General features: G+C 35.9%; 4 protein-coding genes across 6 annotated transcripts; all 4 read right to left on the bottom strand.

Moving 5' to 3' along the window:
• Positions 1-3056: 3056 nt before the first annotated feature.
• On the bottom strand, positions 3057-3890 carry zgc:153846 (uncharacterized protein LOC767711 homolog). The gene is made up of 3 exons (XM_067408610.1): positions 3882-3890; positions 3470-3721; positions 3057-3332 (listed from the first exon to the last, which is right to left on the bottom strand). The coding sequence occupies exons 1-3, from the start codon at positions 3888-3890 to the stop codon at positions 3057-3059; spliced, it is 537 nt and encodes a 178-aa protein (XP_067264711.1).
• A 1273-nt stretch (positions 3891-5163) lies between these two features.
• Positions 5164-5927, bottom strand: LOC137035382 (gamma-crystallin M2-like). 2 transcript variants are annotated; one of them, XM_067408612.1, is made up of 3 exons: positions 5907-5927; positions 5533-5775; positions 5164-5436 (listed from the first exon to the last, which is right to left on the bottom strand). In XM_067408612.1, the coding sequence occupies exons 1-3, from the start codon at positions 5913-5915 to the stop codon at positions 5164-5166; spliced, it is 525 nt and encodes a 174-aa protein (XP_067264713.1). In that variant the 5' UTR covers positions 5916-5927. The 2 variants fall into 2 exon arrangements, with proteins under 2 accessions (XP_067264713.1, XP_067264712.1); XM_067408611.1 differs by having other exon boundaries at positions 5164-5431; positions 5528-5775; positions 5907-5915.
• Positions 5928-7993: 2066 nt separating this feature from the next.
• On the bottom strand, positions 7994-8822 carry crygm6 (crystallin, gamma M6). Its single transcript, XM_067408964.1, has 3 exons — positions 8799-8822; positions 8415-8657; positions 7994-8269 (listed from the first exon to the last, which is right to left on the bottom strand). The coding sequence occupies exons 1-3, from the start codon at positions 8811-8813 to the stop codon at positions 7994-7996; spliced, it is 534 nt and encodes a 177-aa protein (XP_067265065.1). The 5' UTR covers positions 8814-8822.
• An 837-nt stretch (positions 8823-9659) lies between these two features.
• si:dkey-57a22.14 (gamma-crystallin S-1) lies at positions 9660-10489 on the bottom strand. 2 transcript variants are annotated; one of them, XM_067408962.1, is made up of 3 exons: positions 10481-10489; positions 10091-10333; positions 9660-9935 (listed from the first exon to the last, which is right to left on the bottom strand). In XM_067408962.1, exons 1-3 carry the CDS (start codon positions 10487-10489, stop codon positions 9660-9662), a joined length of 528 nt encoding a protein of 175 aa, XP_067265063.1. The 2 variants fall into 2 exon arrangements, with proteins under 2 accessions (XP_067265063.1, XP_067265064.1); XM_067408963.1 differs by having other exon boundaries at positions 9660-9929.
• Between the last annotated feature and the right edge of the window lie 874 nt (positions 10490-11363).

The following is an 11363-nucleotide window of genomic DNA, read 5'->3' as shown; positions in this document are numbered from 1 at the left end:
TTTGAACAACTTTAAAGGCGATTTTTTGCACCCTTAGATTCCAGATTTTCAAATAGTCCTATCCTAAGAAACCATACATCAATGGAAAGCTTATTTATTCAGCTTTCAGATGATGTATAAATCTCAATTTCAAAAAATTGACCCTTATGACTGGTTTTGTGGTCCAGGGTCACATATGACTTCAATTTGACATCTAAACCATGACAATGATTTGATGTAAACTGAATGTCAAACATATTGGCCTGCATATACATTAATCCACTTTCAGTGTAGTTATTAACTTCCTCTTTTCACCCAGTTACCACTGGAAGAAACTGCTGTCCAAAATGACCTTAAAATGATGTTATACAGCATCTTGATCAAGTCTTGACATTTGATGTCAAATTGATATCAAGTGATATCAAGGTGCCCGCTGGGAAACCTCTAGCGTCTTGAGCGCCTTTTTCCATGCCAGTGGACTGAAATTGCACTAACCCTCAATAAATATTTAAATATTTTAAATATTCAAGACTCATAATGCTTTTATGAATTTTATAGTCATTAAACATTGGATAAAAATCATCATATCTTCGTACCAAATCTACCAGACACGTGCAGAACGTACTCAGAGAAAACTCACCTCATAGTTAACGTTAGTTGAGAAAGTCACAATGAACTAGAACCTCTGTTGTAAATTGACTTTTATCTTAACAAAACAACAATTTAAACATTATAATCTAAAATATAGATTCCACCTTTGCTTCAGCTTCTATTCGTTTTTATCATAGACTGTAAAAAAATATGGACGTAGTGTCCGTGACGTCACCCATAGAGTTCTGAACAGCAGTTTTGATGCAAAAATGAGGCCGCGGCCATCTTAGTTGCACGTGACCACACGTCACTCACGGATAACTGAAAATGGGCAAAGAGTCGGGACATAGTTGGAGCCCATGCGACTTGTTGCTGAAACCACGCCCGCCTAGCATATCTATCTTAGATACTATCTAAAATATTAATAAAGATAACAATATCATTAGAAAGTACTAAAGGTTTACTGTCAATCTACGGTGATTTTAAGATAACGTTATAGATGCTCTAACACCAGTAGGCTAATTAATTTGTGTGGGGTGTGCAAATAACACAAATCAAATGGGATTTCATACCTTTATAATGAAATAGAGATCGCGAGATGAATCCAATCCGCTGCACTTGGTAATGTCCATTTCAAAACATAAAACATCGTTTATAATGTAAAACTCTATACGTACATATATAGGTAACGTACCAGATATCTGTATAACTTTCAAACGTTCTCTCAAACTAATGAGCACGTGTCCAAAGTATAATTTTTCAAAATAGTGCAGCAGTTTTAGTCTAGTATCCAAGCAGTGCTGTCGGAGTTGTATATCCTCCTGGTAATGTCATTGTTGTAAATCTCAGGAACAAAACTTTTAGCCAATGCCACGACGATCCAACAACGTGTGTTCCGCATGCGAGCACATGTACACAGACTGACATCTGTCTCAAGTATGCAGCAAGCCATATTGTATAAAATAATCCAGAAAAAAGCACAAATACGACTGAGATGCCAAATTCAGTGGCTGAAATGAGCTGCTGAGGTAACATGACGGCTCACAGACAGCAGCGGCATACCAGTCACTCAAGTGACCACGCCCTTAATTATGCAGAACTTTAAGGCTTAATATAATTTAAACGGATGAGTTATAAAAAAAATGCACCCCCCTCAGAGTTGTCATGAAGGGCAAAATTAGCAGTATAGACCAAAACATAATGTGAACCAGAGTGTAAACATTTTTTTTTCTGCTCTAAACTTGGCTGTTTTAACATGATGGTCAATGTGATTCTGCTCCCTTTTGCAGCCTGTCCCTAGCGGCAAGTCGATGAATCGCAGTTTAAGTTACTTCCGTATTGGCTTCACAAGAAACTGGGGGAGGTTGCCGCTTGGTTTTTATCAACTCTCGGTGCGTTCCAAACGGGATATATTGCCCTCCGAAGGGCACTTCGGAGTGAAAATAATCATGTCCGCCATATTGAAGGGTCGTTCCAAACCAAAGTGCTCAAAACTGGCCACTTCAAGGGCCCTTCGGAATGAAGGATTTCGAAGGGAACAACTGATGGACACTTCGGGCCCCCATGATCCTTTGCACAGTGAAGTTGTTTGACATCACAGAATGGGTACATGAGGTTAGGAGTTCGGATTTTAACTATACAGGTATGTATAATATTTTTCTGTACTTCTGTAATATTTATACGAGTTAGATTTGCTACATTATTATGGTCAAAATGACATTGTACTTAAAAAAAATACTTTACAGCTCATTTATCAGTCCATTCAAATGTTTCAAATACATAGATACAATATAGCCTACATGCGGTAAACCTAAAATAAATAAATAAATAAATAATAACGTTAAACAAAAGGCGCAGCTTGCACAATTTATCCTCCTTGATTGTCTCGTTAAGATGACGCTGAAGTGCGTTCCAAAAGAAGTTTTTTTTTTTACCCCTACACCCTTCATCCCTTCGAAGCTCTCACTCCGGAGGGTAAACCCTCTGAAGGGATTAGGGCATAGGGATGAGCCCTTCCGAATGGAACGCAGGGTGAGTCTCCACTTAGGCATGCGCACTGCTGCACTTGAGTCGTCAGCGCGCCCTACAGGTCAAATGATTATTGCAAAACAAAATACCTACTAAGTAGTAACACACATTTTTCATTATTGTCCATATATTCTTCTGCTTTGTTGTGGTTTATAGGGAAAACTACGATATTACCAAAAATAAAATGCAATCTAAAAGGTTTATTGAGGGTATCATGAAATAAACGTAATTTACCATAATATTTTAAATTAAACTAGGTTGATGTACTAGGTAATTGTTTTCAAATCTTAATTGAAATTGAGCTTGATTTAATTTAATTCTTTTTTTTTAAAGTAAATTGTTTAAAAATGCATGATATGACTCTTTTAAAATGTTAGCCATTCATTAATCTAATAAAACAATGGACACAAAAGCTAGTTCTGAAAATAACTCTTTATTTGCATCTACATTCTAGCAATTTAACACATTTCAGTGATACGCCTCATGCTCATGAATCTCATGTTGCTATATCCCATATCCCTGAAGCTTCTGTACTCCCCAGGCCTAAAGTACACCATCCTGCCTCTGTAGTGGGCCTGCTCATACATGAGCCAGTGGCCGTCCATCACATGGCAGGACTGGCAGTCGGACATATGGAAACGGTCCATGATGCTTTCACAGTCATCCATCAGCTCGTACATCTGTCCTCCAAAGTTATCCCTCTCATAGATCCTCATCCTGAAGTTTCCCCTGTACTGTAAAACAAAGCAAGATTATTGTTTCTCAGTCGTTTCTTAGCAGTTTCTCAGCAATGCATGCATAGTGTACAGTTAAAATTGTGAAAGAAATAGTGCATTGCTAATACTGCACAACAAAGTGAAAAATTACGTACTGGAGGAATCATGCGGCAAGATCTGATAGTGTCGAACATCATGCCCATGCTCATCATGCGCTGCATATCATGGTACTCGCCCCTCCTCAAGAAGAACTGGTTGCCCATGAAGCTATTGCGCTCATAGACCATGAAACAACCGCTCTCCACCCTGATGGAACCAACACGGCTCAGGTATGAGGAGATATCGGAACAGTCACTCATGCACTCATAGTTGCGGCCCTGGAAGTTCCTGTCCTCGTAGAAGATGATCTGTTGATGGGATTCAAATATTCACTGATTTTAGATCTGAACTGCATCATGTTTTAAGCAAATACAAATATGGCTGCAATATGAACCTAAAGCTTTCTATCAAATATGGTTTATCAAATTGCAGCATTTGTATTAAGCTACTTATTTCAAGCACTATTACCTTGCCCATGGTGGTATTGTGTTGCTTCAGATCACTGTACCAGCTGTACTTTGATGGCCTTTGGTTGTGGTTTTTATACAAAAACCAGGGGCACACATTTTGTTGTTATTCAAATGCCAAAAGCTGATGATCAAGCAGTATGACTTCTGCTGAAGTGGTCCTGTAAACTGAAACAATAGTTTTTATCCATACATCTCTGGCAGCTTTTCATGCAATGTCTTTTACAGTACAGACAAAGCTTTAGTCACATCCAGAGCGAATGTTCTTTCAATATCACATGACAGAGACAAAATGTGGCCGATAGTTTTTCTCTTATTAGATCGACTCTTTTTACAAAAGAGACAAAATAGACGACAACTAACCTCAGGAATTATAAAGGTAATTTTATACTTAAACAAGGTAAAAAATGATGTCTGGACCATGGAAATAAGTGCTTGTAAGTATAGCATTCATCACATTCAAACATACAAAATTCAGTGCATTTGACAACATTTTAGTCTCTTTGCAATTATAGTCATTGCTTAAACATGTGCTAAATATTTTAGTTATATTTATCACATATTTGGAAACAGAGAAAAATCAGTTTCCTCAATTCTTACATGCACATTACAAGCTGGGCTGCTCCTGCAGAGAGAAATTCAATTGACCTGGTAGATGAGATTCGAATGAACCAAGCAAGAGTAGTATTTCTTTTTATTAAAATAAATAACATTTAATCATGTTTCATATTATATTATTCATTATTTAAAAACACCTTTCATATTTGTGTTATTTTCACTTCATAGTGCAAGCATTTGAAATCAAAACTTGTCATGCTCCATCTGTGCAAGTAAGTGATGATTATCTGGCATATGTTTTTTTTTTTTTTTTTCAATAGAGACATAAAACTTTTTTTGTATATTAATGTTTAGGCAGTGGCTTTAGTTCACGTCAGATTTTATGACCAGCGTCTGTAATTGTGTTTCTATATGCTATTTATTAATATAAATGCATATTTTGTTGTTATTGTTTTATCATTTAATCATTGTAAGATTTGTAAATGTGTAAAAATGTAAAACCCAAATCGAAAAGGTGAAAAAAAATACAGTGCATTATGTTATAATAGTCTGATTTAGTGCTGACAATTCAGTAAAAAAAAGAGTACTTTATTATTACAAATATCATTTTATTCTCATTTATTTTTATATCCAGGCACAAGAAGTGAAAAATCTAAATGTTTATAAACAGTTATGCTTATAAACAGGAAATGAACAGTTCATATAAATAAGTGCAAGCAGAATGGCTAATAATCGGTGACTCGTCTGAAGGAGCCCACAATGGCGCAGGTAGCACACCAGTCTCGGTATCTCCTGTATTCCCCGGGTTTCAGGAAGTACTGCCTCCCTCTGTAGTTTGGATATTCATAGAAGATCCAGTAGCCATTCATCACGTTACAGGAGTACACATGCCGATGGTGGAAACGGTCAGACACACAGGGGCAGTCATCCATGAATTCCATCATGTGACCTCCATAGTCAGCCTTCTCATAGATCCTCAGTCTGTATGGTCCCCTGTACTGTTGACATCAAGATGCAAAGGAATGACTCAGTACAGTGGCGTCAAAGAAACCGTAATGTATATCCATAAAAGCAGCACATTCAGTGAACCTCACCATTGGTATCTGGCGACAGGATCGAATACAGCTACTGAAGCCCATCCATCTCTGGTAGTCAGAATAATCGCCTCGTTTCATAAAATACTGGTGGCCCATATAATTTGGACGCTCATAGATCATGAAACAGCCACTCTCTACTCTAATGGAGTTGCAGCGACTGAAGTAAGTGTGCAGGTCTGTGCAGTCGTTGCTGCACTCATAACTACGACCTTGAAAATTTTTGTCCTCGTAAAAAACAATCTGAAAAAATTAACAAAATCAACACTTCATTTTTACGCCGAGATTAGGAGAGTAATCCATCTGCATCAAAGGTTAACATACATATGGGGAGGTGCAATTCAATGTCATGAAAGTGGTGCCAAAAATCCTACCTTGCCCATGGTCTCCGTTGGAGAGATTCCATATGCTTCCCAAGCTTTTTATACTACCTCTTGACAAACAAAGTATTGTTATTCAAATGAACACAGGAATATGTCAGGGTACTGGCACATGTTTACCTTTTTGTTAGAGCACAATATTGGGTTCAAAATATGGATTTTACTTGAAAAAGGATATATAATTACATGTTTGGTGTTTTCTCTTGCACGGTCGAGGGAAAGGACTGGTACGGCACCCACACATTCACAGCACAATGCACACAGAACAATATGGAACATCCCTTTTGCATTAAAGAAGTTGTTCAACAAAGGGAGTTACTGAGATTCCATTCTCAACAGGATTTTCAACAGCACTGACATACTTTACTGAATTCTCCAATAAATTCTTTCATATGAAAAAAAAAAAATCAGAAATTACATGGAGAATTTACAGGGAAATTTAGAGAGAAAAAGTCCTGTTGTAATCCTTTTGGGAACGATTAAACACCAGTTTTATGTGAGCATTGTCTTCATTTCACGCTCTAGAACAGGGGTGTCAAACTTCGAAGGCCACTGTCCAGAAGAGTTTAGCTCCCACCCTAATTAAACTTACCTGAACCAGCTAATGAAGATCTTCAGGATTACCAGAAACTTCCAGGCAGGTGTTTTGGAACTCGTGTGTGTGTGTGTGTGTGTGTGTGTGTGTGTGTGTGTGTGTGTGTGTGTGTGTGTGTGTGTGTGTGTGTGTGTGTGTGTGTGTGTGTGTGTGTGTGTGTGTGTGTGTGTGTGTGTGTAAAATGTGCAAAAAGTTTTGTTTTAATTATCAATACGACAATCTTACTGACACCAATAACTGTGGATGCCGCACCATGCAAAACTGATCAGTTTCAATGTAGAAATATTCTATTTGCGCAAATTTTATCCAACAAATTTTCTGTAACTTGCATGTGCATTATTTGTAAATCTCTTCTACATGTTGATATAAATAGCCTAAATATTTGTGATGGCAAAAGTAAAATGAAATGTAAAACTTCTTAAGTGGAAAAAAAAAATGATTTTTTTTTCAAATGTTGAAAATAAATTAAAATATCTTTTATAAATAGGCCTCGGATGCACAGTAAAAAGCAAACTAGCAGTAATCATTTCATGTTCTTGTAATATCATAAACTATCATTTGACTATATGTGTGCAAATAGCTTTTATCAGTCACACAAAATGACAAATGATTCACAAACCTGTTAGCGGTAGTATTCCAGGAAGAAAAATTACCACATAATCGCAAAGCCATACTCAAATTCAAGTAAAGTAGGACACTTAATAATCTTCCATTAGTAAAAACCTGTATTAAGTTGATTACAAAATAGTATGGCATGGCATTGATGTAGCCAATTGGATTATCAGAGATATTATCAGAAATTTCCACCCAATCACAACTTAATCACTTACTTTCATTAAATCCAGAATGACTTAACTGATTGATTGATTTTGTCTTCTTATTCAGTCTTCTTCACATTATAAAGCTGAGGAGAAACAACTTTGTATTTTCACTTTTTTCCAGTAATGTGGTATTTGATAAGCTACTTTGTACCACGATAACATGCATGTGGATTAAAAACGTCCTCTAATTTCTCTGAGGTCAATGTGCATTTAAATAACAGGGCTCCTTTTGTTTTTTGACAGTCATGGTAGTGATAGATTTAACTACAATGAGGACCGTAAATCCAGACTCAGCCACACATTGTTCTGCCAAAAGCATTAGCTGTGTGAAACAGTTTGCCCTCAGTTTTGTTTTACTGATTTTTTTCAATGAATGTTTTCCAGTCTGGTAACCAGATTTGCACTGATGCAAAGGAAATTAAGTTTACAATAACTAGTTACTGTATATATATATATATATATATATATATATATATATATATATATATATATATATATATATATATATATTGTATTTTGAATTACTTAGTATTTTTTTAAAATTGTATTTTATTTATTTTTTTCTGTGATACAAGTTAAAACACTGTAACAGAATAACCAGACAAGAAGATGTTTCAGTCAAGAGAATTTATTTAGTGCATATTTTGCTGCACAATTCATGTTGTCTAGTTGAAAGTGGTTATTCTCCTGAGGGACCCAATTCTTGGAGCTGTTCCTCCCCAGTCGCTGTACTTCCTGTATTCACCTGGTCCTAGGTAATACATTTGTCCCCTGTAGTTGGGCTGCTCGTATAGAAGCCAGTGGCCGTCCATCACATGACAGGAGTGGATATCAGATGTATGGAAGCGGTCCAGGATGTTAGGGCAATCTTCTGTGAGTTCAATCATCTGACCTCCCATATCAGCCCGGTCATATAGCCTCATTCTGTAGTTACCATTATACTACAAGAAAACAGATTTGGCATATACTAAGCAATATGTGGAAAGTGTGTTTCAGCAGTCAAAAGCATTATATTTATTTGAATTTATGAACTAGTGTGTGATTATGTTTTAATCATTTAATGTTTTTTTCCCTAAAATCACTTACCATGGGGATCATACGGCATGACATAATACAGTTACTGAACCCAATCATACTCTGACAGTCAGAATACTCGCCCCTCCGCAGGAAGTACTGCTGTCCCATATAATTTGGGTGATCATACACTATGAAGCACCCACTCTCTACCCTGATAGAGTTGCATTTGGTAAAATAGGGGTGCAGGTCTGCACAGTCGCTGCTGCACTCATGATGGTGGCCCTGAAAGTTCCTGTCCTCATAGAAAATGATCTATTAAAGAAAAAGGGTACAATAATTCTACTATTCAAATTAGCAATAATATGAACTTGCAGCTGTAAACTGGCTTCATGTTACAGAGTTAAAAACCATTATAAGGCTATTAGTCTATGAGAGTGAGAGATGCCATCTTACCTTTCCGATAGCCATGTTGGCATCTGGCAGGGTTATACAGCTCAACACTGGCATCCAGTTTATCACTGTCTTTTATAAAACCTAGAAGCAGCTCTGTGATTGCACAGCATAAAGTATTGTCATTCAAATAAATCTAGTAATAGGGGCTACAATCAGGGGGGCAATGAAACAATCTGATTATGTTTGGCTTGTCTCTGGTGCAGGTTTTCCATATTCATCAAAATGCACAGGACTCCATCATGTCCTGCTAGCAGAAGCTTCAATCTGGCTGCAGTCAGCACAATAAATCAATGCAAGAGCAAAATATCTTTTACTGAATCGGTTGATTAATAGATGGTTAGTCTGGATGAAAGCTGCAATATTGTTCATGACCAAAACTAAAAAATACCAGTAAACTAACATGAAAGCAGAACATGGAGTTATTTTAAAGAACTTTTGTCCTTTTTAAACTGTATACTTGCAAAAGAAAACATTACAGTCATTTATAAGCAGATTTATTTGTTTAATTAGTCTGCTAATGTATTATATAAGTAGAAAAGAAATTTTTGTCAAATATGAAGTAAAATAAACAAATTCTGAGTTTATAAACATTTATTTTTGAGGTAGCATATAAGAGCATTCAAAGTGTAAAGGCTGCGTGAGCTGTTAATCAACATGTTTGCTTGTGTTACTCAGCATGGCAGGCCCTAAATAACACAAGTATTTGAAGTCTGTATTAAGTTTGGTGTGTGTTTACAACAGTGTATGTCACAATAAAAAAAATGAACAAGTAATAAAATAAAGTATCTAATGGAGTAAATATAGTAAAGTTTTACAGAAGGTTTAAAAATATTAAGTTCATATTAAGCATGCATGTTAATTCTAGTAATCCATGATTCGTTTGATGGAACCCACACGGGCACTCGTGCCTCCCCATTCAGTGAATCTGGTGTATTCTCCAGGCCTTATGAGGTACATCCTGCCTCTGTAGTTGGAATTTTCAAAGAAGAGCCAGTTTCCACCAATTACCTTGCAGGAGAATATGTGGTTTGTTTGGAACATGTCCATCACATCTGGACAGTCTTCCACAAGAGCCATCATTTGACCTCCATACTCCATTCTCTCAAAAAGTTTCACCTCATGAGAAGATCCCTGTGTCTGAAAGACAGAAGAACAAAAAGTGTTTGTAAATCAGCTACTGTCTTCTCATAAAACAATTTCCTGAAATTTAAAAGAATGACTGAGTGAAAAAAAATTAAGTATGTAATTCCTTTCAGTGTAGAATACTCAAGCATATAGTAGCATATAATTACCAAGGGAATTACACGGCAGGAGCAGACGGAGTCATTTTTGCCCAACCAGCTTTTGAACTCTGGGTACTCTCCTTTACGGACCAGGAATTGCTGGCCGTTGTAATGTGGTTGTTCATAGATCATGAAGCATCCACTCTCCACCATGATGGAGTTACAGCGATTAAGATAGCAGAGCATATCTGAACAATCACCAGTGCATTCATATTGATGACCCCCAAAATTTTTGTCTTCATAGAAAATTATCTGTTAAAAAAAGAGATGAAAAAAGAAGACATTTTAGTCCATATGCATGCACAATTTACAGTAAAAATGTGAAAAAAATGTCTTCAATATAACACAAAACAATATTTTTGTACGATCTTTCTCACTTTCCTCACAGCATTGCTTTACCTTTCCCATTTTTGACAGTGCAGTTGTACCATGGGTGTGTGACACTGCTTATTATTCTGAGGACAATCTCTGGTATATATAGTATACACGAAGTGCCGACACTGTGTGTGTCATTCATATTAAAATTGAAAAAAAGAAAAAGCTTTTTTGCCATTTGGTTTTAAAAAGTTCTGCTGTTATAATTCTTCTTTTGTTAAAAAATATTGTCACTACTGCCATTTTATGTAATAGATGATAAAATAAATACTAATATCTACCTCTGCCTGAAGTTTTTATGAGACTGTAATCACATAAAAAACAATCAATATCTATACCAAATATCCAATAAGTCATGATACATTGTTTACAAATTGCATTTACGACATGACATGTTTTTTTTAAATCTATTTATTTATTTAAATCTATGGATTTGCAATGGCCAGTTTTGTGGGATTTGCATGTCTCTTAAAACAATAAACATGCTAAATGTATGTATTTTTATTAATTAAATACTTAATGTTATTGATTGTTTAATTTCATTTTATCTATATTTTTATTTCACTGTTTCTAATGGATACTTTGCAGTTAGGGTTACTCATCATTTGCTTAAAATAAAATATACTGATTGAAAATCTATTAATATATTATATTATAAATATATATTACATTCCGATTACATTAAGTCAAGTCAAGTCAAATTTATTTATATAGCGCTTTTACAATTGGTAATTGTTCAAAGCAGCTTTACATATTAGAAGCACAGAAAAAGGGAAGTGGTTAAAAATAAGCTGTACGACCAAGCGTGGTAATATGTAACATATACAAGATGGTGCTACATTAAGCCAATGTCGGCTGACTCCCAGGGGTGGAAAAAAACCCCTAGGAGAAAAACCCAGCGTGCTAG

The sequence above is a fragment of the Chanodichthys erythropterus genome, chromosome 14, assembly GCF_024489055.1.
Source record: "Chanodichthys erythropterus isolate Z2021 chromosome 14, ASM2448905v1, whole genome shotgun sequence".
Lineage (NCBI taxonomy): Eukaryota > Metazoa > Chordata > Actinopteri > Cypriniformes > Xenocyprididae > Chanodichthys > Chanodichthys erythropterus.
This window is presented reverse-complemented; position numbering and strand designations above follow the sequence as displayed.